Source organism: Sinocyclocheilus rhinocerous, unplaced genomic scaffold (assembly GCF_001515625.1).
Source record: "Sinocyclocheilus rhinocerous isolate Xijiao unplaced genomic scaffold, SAMN03320098_v1.1 scaffold532, whole genome shotgun sequence".
Classification (NCBI taxonomy): domain Eukaryota; kingdom Metazoa; phylum Chordata; class Actinopteri; order Cypriniformes; family Cyprinidae; genus Sinocyclocheilus; species Sinocyclocheilus rhinocerous.
Window position 1 is genome coordinate 170248 of NW_015642820.1, and position 22202 is coordinate 192449.

The 22202-nt window shown below is 36.5% G+C and overlaps 3 protein-coding genes across 5 annotated transcripts in view; all 3 read right to left on the minus strand.

Moving 5' to 3' along the window:
• The window catches only part of LOC107756628 (ETS domain-containing protein Elk-4-like), a 27445-nt gene extending 22031 nt beyond the window's left edge, over window positions 1-5414 (minus strand). Inside the window, exons 1-3 of one of the 3 annotated variants that reach the window (XM_016573810.1) lie at window positions 4869-5414; window positions 3380-3695; window positions 708-1415 (exon numbers count right to left, since the gene is read on the minus strand). In XM_016573810.1, the coding sequence (XP_016429296.1) occupies window positions 708-1415; window positions 3380-3586 (915 nt within the window). In that variant the 5' untranslated portion in view covers window positions 3587-3695; window positions 4869-5414. The remainder of the gene's footprint in view (window positions 1-707; window positions 1416-3379; window positions 3696-4868) is intronic. The other 2 variants (XM_016573812.1, XM_016573811.1) reach the window with 2 other exon arrangements.
• A 3579-nt stretch (window positions 5415-8993) lies between these two features.
• Window positions 8994-11986, minus strand: LOC107756608 (Krueppel-like factor 15). The gene is made up of 3 exons (XM_016573792.1): window positions 11971-11986; window positions 11082-11805; window positions 8994-9866 (listed from the first exon to the last, which is right to left on the minus strand). Exons 1-3 carry the CDS (start codon window positions 11984-11986, stop codon window positions 9698-9700), a joined length of 909 nt encoding a protein of 302 aa, XP_016429278.1. The 3' UTR covers window positions 8994-9697.
• A 1717-nt stretch (window positions 11987-13703) lies between these two features.
• LOC107756631 (solute carrier family 45 member 3-like) lies at window positions 13704-20723 on the minus strand. The gene is made up of 5 exons (XM_016573814.1): window positions 20648-20723; window positions 18496-18670; window positions 15812-16627; window positions 14614-14879; window positions 13704-14526 (listed from the first exon to the last, which is right to left on the minus strand). Exons 2-5 carry the CDS (start codon window positions 18635-18637, stop codon window positions 14122-14124), a joined length of 1629 nt encoding a protein of 542 aa, XP_016429300.1. The 5' UTR covers window positions 18638-18670; window positions 20648-20723; the 3' UTR covers window positions 13704-14121.
• Between the last annotated feature and the right edge of the window lie 1479 nt (window positions 20724-22202).

Here is a 22202-nt window from a genome sequence, read left to right on the forward strand (position 1 = left end):
CCAGACGTGTGTGTGTGTGTGTGTGTGTGTGTGTGTGTGTGTGTAAATTTCAGCTGTGATAAAGTTAACAATGCATTGTTGTTGGTTGAGAAAAATCTTTCGTTAAATTGGTTGTTCTGCATCCAAATAATTGAAATAAAAATATAAAGAAAACAAACATTTTAGACAGTTGTTCCCTCAAATAATATATAACAAACAATTTTACAACAAAGTTAAAAATAATAAAATAAAATAACCATCTTGCATTGTTGTTGGTGGTGTAAAATCGTTCACAGTGTAAATTCTTCCTCAAACAATTCTACATCAATTCTGCTACATCAAATAAATGAACTATTAATAATTCTGTTTATTGAAAAGGCATATGCTACAAACAAGACGTACACACTGACTGGCTCTGAGGTGGCATTGTATTTACTAAGAAGAGCCACCAAAAAACTGTATCTAAAGAATCATTTTGCAACAGCAACTCTCTGAATCAAAATACAGTCGAATCGTGAGATGCCTAAAGAGATGCCTGATTCATTTTAAAATCTTCTTGTGCATGTTTCTGGTTCAGAAAAAAGCAAATGTGAAGTAAAAACTCCTCAAAGCCGCTAGCTTATCTTCTAGGATTTGACACACCACCTTCCCTCCGACATGATTTATATTTTATTGTATTTTCCCAGTGGCAGAACTGCATAAGTAGGCATCAGCACTAAGTGTCATACCTGCAGCTGTAACTCTGAAGGCTGTGAGGAGAGGGACTCAATTTCACTGTCAATCACCAGCTCCTGGGAATCCGTCATCGGAGAAGAGGAGGGCGACTGGGAACGCGTGAGTGGCGATGAAGAGATTCTTGAGAGCGGGAAGCCCGTCATGGCGTTCTCGGAGGTGGGATTCTCCACAAACGCACACACTACATACGAGACGCCGGCCTGTTTGGACTCCGGTTCTGCCGGATCGTGCAGTGGGGCTTGGGTGGATTGTGTCGGAAGTTCAAGCTTCCCTATAACAGACGGAGTGGTGTGTCTGCTCTGTGGCATGGTCCCAAATTTAATGACAGTGGGTGGCTGGGGCGACTCCTGGGCTGCCTTTTTCTCCATTAGCTTTTCTCCTGGATTTTCAACCTTCATGGATTGAAAAAGTTGCGTTCCCGACTGCAGAGAGGTCAACGTGAAGGATGTATACAAGCCAGAGTGGATATAGTCATTTCGACTGGACGATTTGGACTGACCAGGTGTTCCTGCACCTCGGTCTGGGGCAGCTTTGCTGTCTTTATCCCTGGAGATGTTTGCAAGTTTGTCGGAAAGGGGCAGAGGTCCGTTTGAGCCGCCGTCTGCACCCTCCATTCTGGCCATGACATCTCCCTTTAGGATATCAGGGTACGATACAAAACGATACACAAACTTCTGCCCGTTTACTTTCTTGATGATGTTCTGCAAGGAAAAAAACGAGAAAAATCATGTTTATTTTAGTTGATGAATGACTTTGTCCTACATACAACTAAAAATATATCTACGCAATCACCCAAACAAATCAACTAAAACATCTCGCATGTACATTTTTACAATCCAGATTGTTGCGTTCTTCTACGCTCTCTCACTTGGACTAAACAAAATAACATGCAATTAAGTAAATGAACCCGTGTTAAGAGACCAGAAAGAATGTGGAAAACGATACTTCTTGCCCTGTGGTGCCAAAATGAGGCTTAAAAAGCTAGCGCACCAAACCCTCGGTTCCCACTCAAGAATAAACTCCTAGCAAAAGGCCATGACTTTCTTACTGCACTAACGGGCTCGGTGACCCTCGTTTCAGTTCAGAGTGACTTGATTGTGTGTTTACAACAACAAAACTGATGGAGGAGTGTGGGGGTGATTAGAGGGCTGAAAGCTAGCAATTATTATAAAACACCGATTTAAATATGAGCACAACTGTGTTTACCAGGTAAATCAGAAAAGCCTGTAAGATCTCATCCAAAAAAAAAAGAAAAATAATTATTTTATAACTTTTAATTACAATCTATAATTATTTTATAATTTATGTTTTTTTATCAAATATTATATTTTTATACCATTTTACATAATTTATTTAGAATTTATCATAATTAGATAATTTATTTGCATATTGTGTAGAACAGTTTAGCAGAGCATTCACACTGCTTTTTCCCCCACATACAATGAAGTGAAATGAACTGAACTGGAACTATCAAGCTCCATAATGACAAATGGAAGAAAAAAAGAAAAACCACATAAAATGGCATAGAAGTTGTCCATACAGTTGTATGTATCTTGTACTGCAGTTATATCTGATCAAATGCACATTATTAATCTTTAGCTTGGGTTGAACAAATCATTTTTGCTTGGTTGGAACAGCAGCTATGCTAAATATGTCTCTTTTTGTTTCTCTGTTTCTGTAGCTAGGATTTACACAAGCTTCAGTCTGGATCCAGAACACCTGAGAAGAGATGATGCCAACCCCTCAGATGATGCCAACCCTGAAACAACATACAGAACTACCAAACTTTGCTATAAGTTTGATTGCATCATATAATAATTGCTGTTAATAGTGTTCATCGTCTGTTTGATTACGTCATTAACGGAATTTTACCGTACATTTCTGCCATATGTTCATCAATTTGACACAGTCACCACTGACAAGCTACTACTAAATATATTATAGAAACGTAATTTTCTGTAAAGCTGCTTTGCAACGATTTGTATCGTGAAAAGCGCTATACAAATAAACTTGAACTGAACTGAACTAAATGACTAAATGTAAATGTAATATAGTCCTATAGATTTAAATTTGTTTATTTTTATGAACTTTTTCATTGATATACAGGTTTATAAGGACAGTTGTCATTAAAAAGTTAATTATTTTGCTTTAAAAAAAGAACATTAGTACTAAACAAACGTATAAAATAACTTTAAACTTATTCAAAGTAATAAAATTAAAATGTTACAATTAACTAACCTAACATCTAACATCTTATAAAACGAAATTAGCACTAGATATTGGCTAAAGTAATCTGAAATCAGGCGGTAAGAAGTGTCATTATCAAATATTGGAAGATAATAATAATAAATCACTAATATCGGCTGATAAACAATGTTGTTCTTATATAAGACAATCAAGGATCTTGGAATCATGGAAGGCATGACTATCTATGAAAACTGAAAAAAAGGTTAGTCTGCTCCTCATAACAAAGTTATCAGCTTTAAAATACTTGGAATATTGATCACAAGTTGTATAGACGACCTTTATGATGGTATTTCGACGAACCCCATCCACATCTTACACATTCTTCAAAACATCAAGAAAGTTTGGACCAACATGAAGGTGAGTGAATGAAATGCTGCTGACTGCTGAGATGTTTCAAATGCTTGCTGACAATACACACCTTGTCGTAGTAGTAACGCAGAGCCCGGCTGAGTTTGTCGTAGTTCATGCTGGGTTTGTTTTTGCGGGCGCCCCATAATCTGGCCACCTCCTCCGCCTGCAACAGTTTGAACTCTCCATCCTCACTGGTCCAGCAGATGAGCTGGTCATTGCTGGGATCCAACAGAAGCTGCAGCAGGAACTGCCACAGGGTGACTGAGCTGTCCATGTCTTCTCTATTCACAGACGTGGGGGGAACGTTACCTAACGGGATCCTGCTCACGCTCACAGCCTGACCGACACGTCACGCCATATTCCGGCGAATATCCTGACAGAGGCTGAAATCAAAATCAAGATGCGATTACATCAATTAGATGGGTGCAAAGAAATGCCACTGAGTGACATGACCAGCATCGACCACTTATTCTACGAGCCTTATATCTTCAAAGACCAAACATAGAGCGTCAACTCAAAAACATGGTAAATATGCGCACCATATTAAATACCAAATGGTACTGGACTTCAGCGTAATCCTGGCAATGCGGAGAGTGCAGGACGACTGTGTGTGTGTAAGCAGCTTAAATTAAAACTAAATCCGTCTTGACTCATCCGATATCCAGCTGGTAGTTGCCAAAGAGAGTGAAAAAAAGTCTCCCACATACTATCTGACAGAACAGAACACACAAATATAGAAACACAGAGGCGAGACGTGACAGCTTTCCCCAGACTGTAGGAGACAACGTCTGGGAATTTTAAACAAAGAGTTCAGGTCAAAATGAACCTAGAAATCATCACCAATTATATAAAGCTCAAAATTGTGGCCTGTTGCATGATGATAGTGTTTGCATACTGTAAACGTGACACTTGTGCATCCTTAATTTAATGGCAAAAATTAGATGCACATTTTGTTTTTGCTTATTTTTCTTTATTTAAGACTTAAATGACCGAAGATTTTTACATAATTAAACTTTAAGTTCAAAACGAACTTAATTTCAGTGTAATGGTGCATGTTGCCATCATATACACCTATCTGGATATTTAATATAAACACTAAATTTACACTTACACCTGAATGGTTTTGATCCTAGATGTCATCTTATAATGACAGATTTCATATTTCCATACAGAATATTATATAAACCTGTAAATTGAGACACACATACCTTTGTTTGAGCTTAACTTAAAATTCCAGGACCAAAGGTTGGCAAAACTCTGACAATAAATCCTAAATGTGTATTTAACCCCAAAAGATCCATGTAAACTCGGATAAAACTTTATATATTGGATATTGTTGTATAGGAGGTAATGCAACCACATTTAACAGCCCAGACGGGTCAAAGTACATCATTTATCATTCGTTTTAGTTTTCAAATTCTTCTACAATACTTAATCGGTTAACAAATTACATAGTGATTGAAAACATACCCGAATGTCCAAAAAAATTTTAAACTGCAACCTGTTAGAACATGAGTTTCGTTCGTTAGCATCGAGCTAATGTCTGTCAAACTCACCCGAGAAGCTTTTTGCTCTCCAGACTCGGTCGGATTCCGACGGATTAAAGCCAAAGATATAAAAGAAAAGAAAAAAATACAGACTGTTTTCTTATATGTTTACATCGTGTAACAAGATTTGGTGGTCAGCTAGCATAGCGTGCTAGTCTGCTAGCTAACGGAGACTTAGCAAACTTTAGACTCATTAAACATGAGCTGATCTAAATTTGACTATTTAAAGCGGTTTTATGACTTATTTACCATGAGAACGACAAAAAAAAAAAAGGCAGAGAAGGAGAAAGGGAAACGCTACAGTCTCTGCATCTCACCTAAGTTACTCATATTTTTAGCTGCAACCACAATAATACAAAAACAGGAAGCAAAAAGCCCACCAGACTAAACACTTTCACCCCAACAGCGCTCAATAAAACTCCAGAACAAAGCCTCAGATTTTATGAATCTGTAAGAAATGAGGTCCATTCAGTTTGAATAGCGTAAAAATCCTCAAGATGCAAGTTTAGCTGCATGAGAAATGCAGTGAAGCCAACAAAGTACAGTGAAAGCATGTAGATCATCTCACGATGGACCGTCTCATTTCATCTATGACCATATTAAAATGCATTACCTATCAATACTGTAAAATGCTACTCCTGGTTCAAAAGAAACTCAAATTGAAATGTTAAAAAGGAAATATTAATTAACACCCATTCAGTTAGATTGCACTTTGACATTTAGATAAGAAATGACAGACAGATGATTGACAGACAGACAGATAGATAAGAGACTTACCCCCGGTTTCACAGACAAGGCTTAAACCTAGTCCCCGTCTAAAATGTAAGTCTGAACTGTTTCAACTGAAAGAAACTTGCACTGATTGATCTTGAAATATGTCGGTGCCCTTGTTTTGTCTCAAGATGCACACCAGTAATGTTTTTTCTAAGGCATGTTTATAAAAATTACTTTAAAATCCTAATTGAACTATGACCTAGACCTGGCTTAAACTAAGCCCCGTCTGTGAAACCGGGCCTATGTGTTCTTTAAATATACAGCAGGACTATATAAGTGGAGCGCAAAATGTAAAAGGAGATTAAACATGATGAAGAGCTCAGAAAAACAAGTTTGAGACATAAAATATAAAATATGACATTCCCCTTATGCCAAAACAAAACGTTTATATCTACATATATCAATTGTCAACAACCCATACACTACATAGCCAAAAGTATGTACACGCCCCCTTCTGATGCAATAGGATCAAAATTTACCACACCCTCCGTGATTTATTTATAACATTGTCTCATTTATACTCATTTGCCACGTGTGTATAAAAGAGTGGCAGAATAAAAGTGTAATTGTAGTCTTCAGCCTTCCAAACAGATTCCATCTCTGCAGAAAAAAACATGAAAAAATAAATGCAGGCACAAGCCCAGGATTCCTGCCATACAAGATCAGTGACTGTCGCTTTTACTCTCCTAAAACATGCACTAACGCCAACAATAAGCATTTGTCAGAATTAAAAGTGCTCAGCATTATAAAGAAAACCATGTGAATTATTAAAGGGGTCATATGATGCTTTTTTAAAGATCATTATTCTGTGTATTTGGTGTAACAGAATATCATAACTCCAAAACAGAAGATTATTTTTGTCGACAGACAATTTTTGACCTCTTCCTCCAGTTTGAAAAAACAAAAATGTCTGTAGTTATATGGGGGGAAACATTCTGGAGGGTTAAAGCAGGAATGTGAAGTTTGCAGTTTTGTTAAAACACAATTAATTCTTACATACAAAAATGTTTAATTAGGCTTTAAAGTCTAAATTGTCTCTTAAATAGGCTGATATGCTTCCAGTTATGCATAAGTGGAATTCTCTTTCTGAAGTCTTTGCACCAATCATTGTTATTGTTACATAAATCTAAAACTACACCAGCAGTTTACCTGAAATAATGCTGAAATAAAATGAAACAAAATAAAATAATGAAAAACCTAAAGTAAAATAGAAATGTTGCCTTTGCAATTAATTGAAATAAAATATGTTGAAGTTGAAGTACTATAATGACTAAAAATAAAACTGAAATACAAATAAATGAAATAAATGTAAATATTGAAACAAAAACGAATTGAATTAAAATTCAAATGAAATTGAAAACCGAAATGAAAATTTGAAATGCAACAAATTTTGAAATGAACAAAAAGTAGAAATACTAACAAAACAAAATAGAAACACAAAAGAACTAAGAATGACAAAAGCATATAAAGTTTAAAATTAAATTAAAATTTAAAATAAAAATAAAAACCTCAAAATAATAATAGTAATACTAAATCGTTGAACAATGCTTTTCATACACTGTCAGAAAAAAAAGAAAGTCACCCGGTTTACTTTCACATGATCGTTACAGGAGTTCAAATATTGGTTAGAATTTGCACAGACTTGGTTAGTATGATTTAACTTGTATTTAACCCAGAACTTTCCTTTAAATAGCCGATTAGACTTTAAACCTTAAAGGTGACATATCACAGCTTTTCCAACAGTTTTTTTTTTTTTTTTTTACTTTATTTTCTTACATAGGAAAATAGCATTTTTCAGTTATTCAAAAATATAACCTAACTTTGACCAGCTATATGGTATGAGAGCAGCTATAGTCGGATGGTCTGTGTAAATGAAAACTGTTAATGCATTAACGTGAAGTTGTAGGTAAAGGAAATAATTTAACGCTTTTATTGGGATGAAGGTGGTGGCAGAAAAATCACGGATGATAATGTTAAAAAGAACCTAAAAAAATAGACATCTCTCTTCAAAAAAAGAGAGAACAAGAAAAAGAAGATCTTACATGACAGTACTAGTCAAAAAAACACTGTAAATCAGGATGCTCTCTGTGCGATATTAAAAATGATGCACCTACGTGATCATTCAGAAACTGCTATAAACTTTAGAGTATTGATAAGTCCAGATACTAAGTATGTAGAGCACCTGATAGTTCATGAAAGCCTACGTGAGCTACTAAGTAGAGCGGGGGGAAAGAATAACGCATAAAGTAGTTAAGACCAGATGTAAAAAGGCAAGATGATGTCAAGGACATTCACTCCATGTGGAAGATTAGCATGACCTTCTCAAAAAAGAAACTCAAGCACAGTCCCATTAATGACAGAGTTGAAGCCTTCAATGACGTATCGGTAAATGATGTCCAGATAGCTTCATTTCGACAGGAAGCGATCAGCTGCCAGTTTTTGTGAACAGTAACACCTGTCCTCAGCGATTTAGCTTATCAACCGTGGCGGCACGAAGTAGAAAAAAATGCATTTATCTAATGCAAAGCACATTACAATGACATAAAGGAAACAATTCTCTTTGTGTGACTACAGATCGAAGAGAAAATTGTTTCTAGCTTATATATGTTTTACAGTACATAAGTTCATCCATACGTGTAGTGATGTTATCCACGGCCCCGTGGAGCCCGGTTTGGCATACGCTCTCAACAGACTGAGAGAGATGAGGCACGAGAAAAAAAACGTGGAAAGCAACTTGATGCATAAATACCTTTCAGCTGGCGCAGGGATGTGATTGGGCCAAGACAATTCCGGACATTTCAACGCGATTGGGTTTGCGCGAGGGGGGAGGGGACTAAAACATTCGAATAAAGTAAAAATGTAAAAACTTAAACGTTTTAAAACACTGTGACATGTCACAAATACCTGCATCGGACCTAATTTTGCATTTCATAAGAATTCCTTTTAAAAGAGCTATACTTCAGAAGGGTAATTTAGTATGAAGAATCTCATACAGAAATGTCAAAATAAAATAATTAAATTCAATAAAATAAAGTTTTTTTCTTTTTTATAGTGTGACATTATTTTCATTACAATTAAGTGCATTTCCACCCCAAATTCTCTGCAAAAACAACAACAACTAATTCTCATGACTGTAACACAGTTATTATCATTTTTTGTTTTGATAACAGAAATCTGTATAATTTATCACTGTCACTGTTGTATTTTAATAACTAATACTTTCATAGTGCACACTTACAATTGTACTTTACAAATTAAATATATATTTGAGTAATATGGTAATTAAATTATTATTTTTTAAATGATAATGAATAAGAATGCGAAGTTTTTGCATTAAAATAATAAAAATGAGAGGTTTTTGCATGGCTGCTGGTTATTTTGAGAATTAAATATACTTAACAGTAATAAAAAAACAATGTCACAACGTATGCAACATACAAGTAAAACATTCTTTTTTTGTTTTGGATAAAATAGGACTAAATATTGCATTTTTCTTCAGATTCGCCCTGACAGAGGCCATGTTTGATAATGCATAATATCATAGCCTAAATCATAGTGCATATTGTCTTAATTTAAGGAAAATTCTGCCGCATTCTTGCTTCAGTTAACGTGCTAGAGCCGACCAAAATACTGTTTTCCTTGTATATTTTCATCTATAACACAATAGTCACAAACTGTACAGGAAATACGTTTCTTCAAATTATACTCCGTATTGCCCTTTAGATCTCCAGACTTCCTGCAACCTGGTTTAAAGGCAATAAGAATAGATCTCGAAAGCTGTTGCAGCTCAACCTGTAGCTTTACACCAGCGAAGGACGAAACGTGATGAAATCGATTGTGAGCTTCTACTTCAGCCCTCCAAAAAAAGCCAGAAATCTGCTTTGAGCTTAACAATCACATCCCTGAGTTTCAAGTTAGCTGACTGTAGCACCAAGATAAACAAACATCTGGATAAAAAAATGGGGGAGGAAACAGAGACAAAAATGAAGGCGGAGGGTTACAGCTTCGATATCATAGCTTTCCCTCTCAGACTCCAGGAATCACACTCCAGGTTTATCCGGGGATCAGACGTTTGCCCTGACTAGTCTGCCGGCACGAGGACCCCGGTGCACCTTGGTGTGTTTGGACAGGTGGTCGCTCCTGGCAAACTTTTTGTCGCACATTGTGCACTCATAAGGCTTGACTCCCGAGTGAGACCGCCGATGGCGAGACAGCTCATCAGAGCGAGAGAACCTTTAAAGCACAAAACACAGCAGGACATACACATCAGCTCACAACTCTGGAAATAAATCATTAAGGTTAAATTATACCATTGAGGTTAAACAGCTCAACCTATTCACAAGGTTCCCACACTATTCCACTAATACGTACATTTCTACGACTTGCTCTCATGAGATTCTATCATTTTTTAAAAATCATTTTATAGAAATTGCTCTCACAAAAAGATATTTCTAGACACTCAAATATTTTGAGCATTGCTTTTTTCCTTATTCTTTATGAACCACACTTCTGTTCTAAACATTTTTTGAAAGAAATTAATACCTCAATTCAGCAAGGACACTTTAAATTGATCAAAAGTGACGATAAAGACATTTATATAATGTCTGTCACAAAAGATTTCTATTTCAAATAAATGCTGTTCTTCTGAACTTTCTATTATTCAAAGAATCCTGAAAAAAAAATGTATCAGGTTTCTACAAAAATATTAACAATGTTTTAACATTGATAATAATTATAAATGTTTCTTGAGCAGCAAACCAGCATATTAGAATGATTTCTGAATGTGACACTGAAGACTGGAATAATGATGCTGAAAATTCAGCTTTGCATCACAGCAATAAATGACATTTTAAAAGAAAACAGTTATTTTATTTTGAATTGTAATATTTCACAATATGGCTGTTTTTACCATATTTTTGGTAAGCATAAGACATATCTTCTAAAAATATTTAAAAATCTTGTTTATTAACAATGGCTTGTATGGCCTAGATCACATCAGCCAACCAGAAAAGTTGTTTCAGAGATGGAGCAGATTTTTATGAAAGATTATGAAGAAATATTTTTGTGCACCAATGAATTTTACACAATTAGAGCAATTATATTTATAGTTGAACTGAATTAGCTTCATAACTAATTAACTTTGCAACATTCACACTGTTACTGAACTAATTTGAATCATGAATGACACTATTGTCTTTTTAGAGCTGCTGAAATTGTATTCATTTCATTTCATAACTGAAGAACTTTGCAACTTTAATACTCTTTCTTATTTATTACTGAGAAGCTGCTTTGAAACAATCTGTATGGTACAAAAGGCTATACGAGATCATGTGACTTGACTATTACAGGAGCAAATAGGATCAGTTTTAATGTGGTTATCATCACTGACAGACATCTCACATTCATGTTGATTATTTTCATGAATAAAAGTCCAGTTTCAGTGCTCACCTCCACCCACAGTCTGGCCAGCTGCACAGGTAGGGTTTCTCTCCCGTGTGTCTGCGGAAATGAGCCTTCAGGTGGCTGCTCTTGGTGTACATCTTCTCGCACCCGGGGTGAGAGCATTTATGTACCCGCAAGGTTTCTGTGGAGGTCCTGGATGGACGTGGAGTGATGGCTTTGACCAGGCCTGTGCCCGCTATTCCGACCGCCCTGACGGCAATAGGCAGGGGAGCGATCTTCACATACTTTTGGTCTTGGTTGACGGCCTCGCCCACAATGGGGAGGAGAGTTGCTGAGGGCACCTGCGGTGAAAGAAGGGTAATGTTCTGTGCCCCTTGGACACCGAGCAGCAGATGGGCCACCCGGAGCCCGTTGGCCACACCCGATTGGGCGTCTGGCTGTGGGAGGGCGTGGCTTAGCTGGAGAGGTTGTAATTGAAGCACAAACGGAGCACCGACGAGCACCGGCGCGGCACTAGCTGTGGTGTTAACACTCTGAGCGGCAGGAGGCGTTGTGGTCGGGCTGGATTTCGGCTCTGCGTCACCGGGGGAAGCCGGCTGTATGGGAGGCTCATCCTCCTTTGACTTTTCCTCCGGACTCAGAGGAGCATCACTCAGAAGCTCCATCTTCTCCATCAAGAACTCCTCAATGTCCTCCAGGGTTGGAGAGAAGGTGCTGGAGAGCTCGGGTATAAAATCAGGCAAGTGTTTGGACAATTTTTTATTTGTAACTTAATTCAAACATCCAATAAAAATCACCTGGTTACAAAATGGCTCATTAAAGTTAAGTCAGGTCTGTATTTAGTTAGGTTAGCATACACTTGGTGTCATGTTTTGATCTGACGCAATGAAAAATGCACTTTAAGTGTCCAAATAGTTCTGGAGCCAATATTTACATGAGCCCATGCTCATCATTACAACGCGTCCAGAGATTAAAGTACCGAGGTTTACGGGCTAGAAAGAGGAGGGGCTGTTCAAAACACCATCACAACACAAATCACCACCACAAAATAAATCACAGTGCACACTAAACCAATTACAAGAGAAACGACATAATCAAACTTGCATAAACACTGCACCGATGCTCAACTACAGCACACACACGAGGCACTAGACATGTGTTTCACAAAAGTGCGTCAGCAGGGCAGGAACACAGGCCTGCACACATGCTCTCAACACACAGCCAAGCAAAACTGCCGCTTTTGCACAACACGGCCACAACCTTCCCAGAAACAGGTGTCAAGTTCAACAAAGTGGGGTCATTTTGATCGAATCTGACCCCCTGTTTAAAAATCGACTTCGGTTTGCTTTATCGAACGTAAAACGATATATGCATGCCTAATTACCTCGTGTAAATATGGATTGAAATGTCCGGATTGTGGATGTATGACATAGGATGAATCCAGGTGTCCCTTTCAATGTTATTGTTGGGAAGAACATCGTCCTTGCCACGATTCCATGTTGGCATTTCTCTCAGAGGCCTGTCACATGACACGCATCGCATCGCACTCGAGGGCACGGATCCGATTCCTCGCTTCTGATTGGTTGCGTGGCGGGGGCTCGCCCCAAAACGAGTTACGTCATTGGAGTAAAAGGAGTCATGAATTATTTATAAGAATAGGAAAAACATCCAACGAGAGCAAAAAAAAAAAAATCAGGTCTTGATGCATTTCTTGACTGTTTTGCATGCAGCATTTACAAGCAAAATTCAAACCCGAATTATGTTCCAGAGCCATAAAAATAAAACTGTTTTAAATGCATCCATAATTATAATATAAAATAATAAAATTTTTATTTTTCGAAAATGCAACATCCAAATTGTTATTTCAAGAAAATTTTGATGAAATGTTTGAAAGTTGAATGATACATTTTATAATTAAAAAAATATATAGTTATCATAAATATCACGAAAATACTTCTATTTACTGCTACCTAGTTTTCCTCTGCTTTTGTTTATTTATTTATTTGTTTATGTATTTGTTTGTTTAATTATTTATATATTCATATTGTCACAGAAAAAAATACAAAATCATTTTGATTCATAAAGTGTATTTATTTATTATGATTAATAAATTGGTCAAAAAACAATAATTGAAAGAAAATGAAAAAAGAAAGAAAAACATGGAAATATAAGAGAACTGAGTGAATGATGGAGCAATTGCGGGTAAATATGTCTGTGTTGACTACAAAAAATGAAAGCAGCTGCTATAGAGACACTAGGTGGCAGTAGTTGATAAAGAACTGCCTGTTGCCACCCATCATAAGTCAAGAGGTGGCCGGCTATGGCTAAAAATTGTATTATGCTAGTCCTTACATAGCCAGACCTCAATTATAAAATGCAGTATAAGTTTATTAGATTTTACTTCAATTAATATAGTTGCAAATAGCTTTTATCTTTTAGATTAAGGTGCTAAAAGATAGCAACATTGGGCTATATCTTAGAACCAAAACAAAAAGTTTCCTAAATATACACAAATTCTTTGAAATTAAATGCTATGCATAGAATTATGTGTCTGCCAACTCAAACATGTGTTATTAAATAAAATAAATCATTAAGACATGCAGTTTAGACTTTTGTTTCTCCAGCACAATAATACAGAAAAGAATAACCAGCAAGTCTTCAGCCATGTTCTTTTCTTTCTTTAACAGGTTGTACAGAGTTGTGTCACAATATTCAAAACCCAAAACTCACTCATCTTCACTTTAAACATTCAGCATGTCATCTAACACTTCATTGTTACTTGTGTAATTGCTCTCCTTAACAGGTACACAATTGTGCAATATTGCAAATATAATATTGTAAGCCACAGGTTACGTAACAATAGTTCTGTCAAATAATTTAAAGCTCAAATAGAGCTTTTTATGTGAATGTATGACCATATATTGTTTGCTGAATATATACAGCAAATGTTTTTTTCTAATAAATGACCTGTATGAATTCAATTGCACATTGCCATCTCTCTTTTCAAAAATACAAAACAGAAGCAGCTGCCCTTTATAGTTTTTGTCACTATCCAGAGTCTGTTGCTCTGTTGGTAACATCTCAGTCATCTCGTATCAATATCCGCTTTCTCAAAGACGATCTTACTGGAGAAATACACAGCCACCAGACTCAACAGAGACGCACAGGCCATGTATGCGGTCACACTCTGGAAGAGCTGCACGATTGAGCCCATAAAGAAGGACGGGACCACCTGAGACAGCAAGTAGGCACTGTCTAAAATGGCGATGTCTGTGCCCATGCCTCTGACGGCTGAAGGTTGTGGCTCCAAGGTGATGGACACATGCAGATCAAGTGATTGTGAGTTTTTTATATTGCTCTGGAAGGCTGGATAGCCATTGACGCACCCATTAGTTATTTTCTGCTTAGTCGAGGGCGGCATCTCTGATCTGATTAACATTAGATCTTCCTCCCTGAGAGGAATTTTGCGCCTCTCGGTGGAGAAAAACACCTAGAAATTGAGAAGTGCAGCTGGTTAGGATAAAAACATTAACGTGGACGTTATACAAACGCATTATGTTTTGTTTGGAGTCATTACCTGTGTATTTGAGTGGTACAGGCATGTGAGCGTGTATGGCAGAATCTGCAGGGTGCAGAAGGTGTATCCTGTAGCAGCGGCCATGATGGTGACTAGTATAATGTTGTGGGATACAGTCATAATTGCAGTACTCACAGCCAGCAGAATCACGCTGCTCAGGTACAGCTTTCTGACTCCAATACACAACACCATACGCTCCATAAGCAATGAGAAGATCACAGAGGTCACACACTGGAGGAAAAGACCCAGGCTGGCCATTCGCACACCTGGAGTGACATAAAAATAACACAAAAATATTTAGATTCCATATATAAACTATTACGCCAGGCTACAGTGTCATGTGATCCTTCAGAAATCATGCTAATATACTGATTTGCTGCTGAAAAAAAAAAATTCTTATTATCATCAATTTTGAAAACAGTTGTGCTGCTTATATTTATTTATTTATGGAATGTTTTTCAGGATTCTTTAATGAATTGCAAGTACAAAAGAACATTATTTATTTACCATTATTAATGTCTTTACTATCACTTAACACTTAACTACTATCACGTAATCAGTATTGGCTGAAGTATTGACTTTCTTGCGGAAATAAATTATTCAAAATAGTAAATGATGTTTATCTGAAAGTGTAACAATGCAAACAGGTTTTCTGTAAGGGATAGGTTTAGGGTTAGGGGATAGAAAATATTGTTTGGTCAGTATAAAAGTAATAGAAGTCTATGGAAAGTCCCCACAATTCACAGAAACAAATGTGTGTGTGTGTTATGAATATATTTACTTTTATTAGCTCAGCAACATGCTAACACTAACAGAAATAAATGAACTGTGAGTATAGTCTCATCTTGAATATAAACATATTTTGTTTTACTGCACTGGTAGAGATTTTTTTCCAAACTTTTGTTGTTTAAATGTAAAACAAGTGAAGAAAAAATTGCAAGTGCAGTAAGACGACATACACTCTTATTAAATATACACTCTCAGGAAAAAAGGTACAAAAGCTGTGACTGGTGTGTACCTTTTTTACCCCTAAAAGGTACTGCCCCCGTGACAGCTTTTGTACCTTTTTGTCTGAGAGTTCATTGCATTCCCTTAAAACAGGTTATATGATATGCAGTGTTGCTTCTCATATAAATTTATCTTGTTTTAAGTATTTTTTAGATATCTTTTTCTGTAAATATTACAGATAAACCTGCACCTTCATCATAGCGTATCCTTCCCAAGGAGCCTGGCTCATCACTGGGAACCCCATTATACAATCCCTCTCCAACAAAGTCCGTGTAGAAGAGCATAAAGGACATAAGTGCCATCCAACTGCACAACTCAGCGACAAACAGCCTTGCAATGACTTTTGGCATGCGACTGCACAGCAAGTAGAGTCGGGGAACCACAGAAAGGAGACTAGAGAACGTCCTTCGCAAAAACAGAAATCTGGGGAATGCCACACAAGGGCAGCAGCAAGTCTTCAGGTTTTCATGCCTTTTGGAAACCTCAGCTTCCCCCAGCCGTTCTCGTCCTGTCTGCTCCTCAGAGATGAAGGCCATACCCATCAAACAGGCGAGAAAAATGAAGGTCAGAACAACGTAGATGAAGGCCTCTTGTCCACCCAAGTAGACCACGGTATCTGAAGTGGTCCAGTCAACTGCGGGCAGCAGGTAACCAATGCATCCGCCCAAACTGAGCATGAGGGAGTAGACGGAGAAAGCCTTGCGACTCTCCTCTTCTCCAGGAAAGAGGTCAGAAACCAAGGCCTCCAAAGGTGTGAAGCAGGCCTGACCACAAAATTCCATCAAACAAATGGCAAGGACCAGCAGTGGGACCTCCAGCCAATGCCGCTGTTGTTTTGTGAGCAGGGTGACGAGTGTGGACGTCTGCTGGATGATCAAGAGACCGAGCAGGACACCCATGCACAACACCCATATGAAGGGACGTCTGCGACCATATTTACTTCTCAAGCTATCACTCGCCGAACCAATTAGAGGCACAACGATCAGCCCCAGCACAGGTCCCACAGCTGAAATAAAACAAAAAAATCATAAAACATCAAATATAAATTCACTCTGGATGTCAGTTTCTGCTAAATGTATATCGTATGGCACTATTTTTCTTCTGTAAAAACGTTATACAATACAGTACAATTTAATTTATTTAATTTCATTACAATACCCTATATTAAATTACTGAATCATTTTATTTATTGAATACTTTATAATTAATTACTGAAAAAACGACATAGTATTATAATATTTTTTAAATGATACAGCTGTCTTTACCGAAAAGAGGCCCCTCACAAGGAGATCAACATAGGCCTATTTGGGTGTCCTTGGCAATAAAAAGTTTAAAAACCCAAGAGATGGAAATGACGATGCATTGACGTGGAATTTGCGGCTCAGTAAGTGAGTCAAATGTAACCATAACTATGTGAACTTGATGTAGGTTACGCAATCTTGACGGAATTGAACAGTTCCCATATTAAAATGCGTCGCGTGTTTCAGTAACCAGTCTGGCGGATTTGATTCATTTTAGTTCACTTAGTAAAAGATTCGTCAGACGGATTTGCCAGTTTGGTTCAAAACAAAAGAACCGGCTCATTAGAGTCATCTGTTCATGAATCGAACAACGCACGTGTCGCTATATATATAGCCAGTGTTGCCAATTTAGCAATTTTGTTGCTAAATTAAGCAACTTTTCACACTACACTAGCAACTTTTTCTTCCAAAAGCACCTAGCAACAAATTTAGCTATTTTTACATTTTATTTGGCTGCTTTTAGCAACTTTTGATAAGTGACTCAAACGATAAAAAGGCACACATTTTCCATCTAAATTACACAAAATGAGTAAACCAAAGATGCCTAGCAGTACACACATCACATGAATTAAGTTAGCTGCTATTAGCAATTGCTCAATTTAATAATAATAATTGAATAATTGTTAATTTATGATACACCTTGTTAGTAGCTTGTACCAGCGATTGTTGATCAGTTAGTACACTGTAAGAAAAATATCTAGAAAAATGGAAAAGGTACTAGTAATTTTCCAGGACATTATCCATTCTCCATTATTCATTATCCATTGTAACCCGAAAACACAAAATACAATGCGTAATTTAAAATGCAGGTAAAAAACCTGTGAAAAATCAATAAGGAAAATTCCTTCATATTAACATAGTAGATTGTGCCCTAGTTTACTAGCTAATAAAAAAAACTTAAATTGTAAGCCCTAATTGTTCAAAAATGTGTAAGTGTTCAATAATTCAATGTTGTATTTAAAAATACAGTTATTTATATTTTAATATTATATTACGTTATATTATTTTACAAACAAATCTAAATGAACATATATAAAATATTTTTTTGCTGAGATTTGATGTTGTGACAATTTTGCGTCATAATTACGTAATGATGTCATCGTGTAATGACATCAGAACATCATTTAGCAACAAATTGACCTTCCTTTAGCAACTTCCCCTGAAAATTAGTTGGCAACACTGTATATAGCTATATGTTATGTTTGTTTTTACGTCAACGTTCAAGGAGCGTTGAATAGCGTGAATAGCGCTTTTGGAAACACGGCGACACACCTTCTTGCGTCATGTCAGATACATGTATATGTCCTTTAAGGAACTTGTTATCTGTGTTTGACAACTCATATTTGACATATTTCTGATATAGTATGAACGCAGAAGCATTCTCAGTCTTTGCGCAAATCACGTATTTCTACACGTGCCCGCCATTTCAAAACCTTGGAGCTCACCAGAAGCCATTCCAACACCTTCAAAATGTTTGGTTTTCAGTCCAGAATCTTTAATAGGCTAACTAGGCCACACCACTGACCTCTAAAAAAAATAACTTTTGAAAATGACCTCTTTTGAAGTGACTTACCCAGTACCATGGTCATGAATCGTTCTTCCACCCCTGCCTCCAGCAGCATAGGTGGGATGTAGATGGTCCCAGCAGCCAAACATACCTCCAGACCACATGTTAATGTATTAATCAAGAACAACTGCGAGATCCTGCCATGCATGTCCAGGTTATCCACTCTTCACCTCTTCAAACTCTGCAGTGATGAAAGAAGCTGTTTAGCCATACTGGAATATTCTTACATTGAAGCATATATCCAACTTTATGACGTCTGTTAGGCTACATGCTCTTGCTCACACAAAGCTACCAAACAGATTCAGAAGACTCTAAATATTGTGAATCATATGGTCCTTTTCGGATTTGTCTATTTGCCGTTTACTTGAGCATCTTTACTTGAGTATGTATGCCAACCAGCTTCCTATGTTTCAGTCTTGTGATTATGAGCGTTGACACCAGGATGTGTGACAGAATATTACACCCCTTTAGTCAACTTAGTGTTTGTTTAGGACTATAAAATAATGATGAGTTTCTTAGCACTCAGCTGATGATCTTTGACTTTAGCTGTGAGGAACACTAGGCTATGTACTGATCACCGTACATCAATTAGCTTTATGATTGAACACGGTCGTAATTGTTATGAAAAATGTAAAAAGCATGACAATAAACAAAAAATGGCATATGTAGCAATCATTTCTGCAGTGTAGGCAATTTCTTTGCCAGTTTCAGTTTAGCTTTGCTTGTGACTTCTGGAAGGCCGCTGGTTTTATTTCTCAGATCTTTCCAGTATAACAGACTCATGGAATATTTGGCCATGGTTTGGAGAAATTTGAGTTGCCTGTTCAGTCCATGCTGACGTGAATCACAAAAGTGTTCGAATGACGCGTGTCTGTATTTAGTCCATTTAGCAAAATGAAAATCTCCTGTTTCACTTAATAAGTGAATCTCACTAAAGCTGTTAAGTACAAGGAAATGAAGCATGCTTTTTTTGGTCCATTAAAGGGGTCATATGATGCTGCTAAAAAGAACATTATTTTGTGTATTTGGTGTAATGAAATGTGTTTATGCGGTTTAAAGTTAAAAAAACACATTATTTTCCACATACTGTACATGAGTTTTTACGCTGTGACATTACTTTCATGACAATTAAGAACAGAGATCTCATTATTGTTATTAAGTATTCATACATTTTGGCAGAATCTGTTGTACTGCTTACACACACATATATATATATATATATATATATATATTGTTGATGTTAGCACACTATTTGCATTTTACTGAACTAAATCTGTTGATTTAGTTGCCTGATTTGTATACAGTACTTTTGGGGTTATTAGTTATTTTTTTATATTAATATTACGTTTTAATATATTTTTTATCCTTTTGTTAATTGCTGCATTAAATTGACCAAAAATGACAGAAAAGACATACAAAAAGTTACTTTTGTTACTTTCAGTACATAAAAACAATAAACAGCACAACTGCTTGCAACATTGATAACAATAAAAAAAAAAAAATGTTTTTTTTTTTAGCAGCAAATCAGCATATTAGAATAATTTTTAAAGGATCATGTGACTCTGAAGACTGGAGTAATGATCACAGGAATAAATTACATTTTAAAAGAAATTACAATGGAAAAGTTATTTTAAATTGTAATATTTCATAATATTACTGTTTTTACTGTATTTTAAACTATTTTTAAAAACTCAATATTTTTAATCAAATAAATGCAACCTTGGTGAGCATACTTCTTTTAAAAGCATTGACAAATTTTACCCAAACCTTTTCTATGTTAGTGTATATTCTTAAAAAATGCATCATTCATAACTTTAAATATGACTACATTATGCACAGAAATACTGTGAGGTCACTTAAGTTCAAAACCTTCTTGTGAATATTAATTGTTCATTGACAGTAACCGCTAACTTCCTCATGTCACAGCGCGTTGACATATTATTGGGAAGTAAGGAGAAACGTCTTTAGGCGCAACATGCGCAAAAACATTTGAATTGAACTCTTAGGAGTGACACTCTTTTATTTCGCTGTCAACCACATACACTGGACTCCTGCCTCAGCTGAGAGTACAAAGTCTTAAGCATAACCGGAGTTGAACATAACTGAGCCATGAAAAGGTTTTAGACAGGAAAAAGCACTGAAGCGCGTCACATCTTACCTGATGCTGCCTCTGACAGGGAACTTCAGGTCCTGGAAAATATTTTGTTTCTTAAATTGACATTCTGTATGTATGAATACACCTGTTTTAGGATAAATTTAACAAGCATTTTAATATTTAAATAACATTATTTGAACCAAATGATTAAAAGTATTATTTTTACTGGTCTGTAAAGGAATACAACTAATCATCAATATTTCCCCAGTTATACATGACATTTAAAACCAAAAAATTAAAACTATAATAAACAACAATAATATAAAGACAGTGATCTATTTTATAAAGTTATGGTTTTACAGCCACAGGTGCATCATCAGCTACACATGAGCAATTATTCTGTTACAAAAAAAAAAAAACCTTGACAGAAAACAACATTTGAGATACTTGCATTTCATTTCCATCTGTAAGTGTCAGCTGGAGTGATGTGGTCTCCTGTGGCTTTACTGATTCCCATGTGAATGTGTAGAAAGTGCAGTGACATCAGTAGAAGTTTGAGGAGCTGTTCCAGGAGCGCAGCAGGAAGTGGGCGGGATGAGCTGTGAGAACACACACGTCTGAAAGCCACATCACAGAGACTCTACTCGATCTTCAACATTCTTGCTGGGTTTGCAGCAGATCATGAATTAAAGCCATTTAAGTCCAGCACAACAGGTGTGCCTGCTTTTATAGAGTAATTTCCTTTAATGGATTATTTACAGTAAATGGGATGTGAAGATTTACTCTTGAGAGTTTGTGAGGGGATAGACGACAGGAAAACTATCTACTGTATCTATCTATCTATCTATCTATCCGTCCGTCCGTCCGTCTTCTATCTATCTGTCTGTCTGTCTTCTATATCTGTCTGTCTTCTATCTATCTATCTATCTATCTATCTATCTTCTATATCTGTTTGTCTTCTATCTATCTATCTATCTATCTATCTGTCTTCTATATCTGTCTGTCTTCTATCTATCTATCTATCTATCTATCTGTCTGTCTTCTATCTATCTATCTGTCTGTCTTCTATCTTTCTATCTATCTATCTGTCTGTCTGTCTGTCCATCCGTCTCTCTTCTATCTATCTATCTATCTATCTATCTGTCTGTCTGTCTGTCTGTCTATCTATCTATCTGTCTGTCTGTCTGTCTTCTATCTATCTATCTGTCTGTCTGTCTGTCTGTCTATCGTCTATCTATCTATCTATCTATCTATCTGTCTGTCTGTCTTCTATCTTTCTATCTATCTGTCTATCCATCCGTCTGTCTTCTATCTTTCTATCTATCTGTCTATCTATCTATCTGTCTGTCTGTCTGTCTATCTGTCTGTCTGTCTGTCTGTCTTCTATCTATCTATCTGTCTATCTATCTGTCTTCTATCTATCTATCTATCTATCTATCTGTCTTCTATCTATCTATCTGTCTGTCTTCTATATCTGTCTTCTATCTATCTATCTATCTGTCTGTCTGTCCATCCGTCTGTCTTCTATCTGTCTGTCTGTCTATCTTCTATCTATCTATCTGTCTGTCTGTCTTCTATCTATCTGTCTGTCTGTCTGTCTATCTATCTATCTGTCTGT

Excerpts from the sequence above, each read along its gene's own strand:
- LOC107756608 (XM_016573792.1), bottom strand. Across the intron at positions 9,867-11,081 it reads TGGCCAGACTGTGGGTGGAG|GTTCTCTCGCTCTGATGAGC; the intron begins GTGAGCACTGAA and ends TGTGCTTTAAAG.
- LOC107756631 (XM_016573814.1), bottom strand. The coding sequence starts at position 18,637 with ATGCATGGCAGGATCTCGCAGTTGTTCTTGATTAATACATTAACATGT. Across the intron at positions 16,628-18,495 it reads ATTCATGACCATGGTACTGG|CTGTGGGACCTGTGCTGGGG; the intron begins GTAAGTCACTTC and ends GTTTTATTTCAG. Across the intron at positions 14,527-14,613 it reads TGTACCACTCAAATACACAG|GTGTTTTTCTCCACCGAGAG; the intron begins GTAATGACTCCA and ends CTCAATTTCTAG.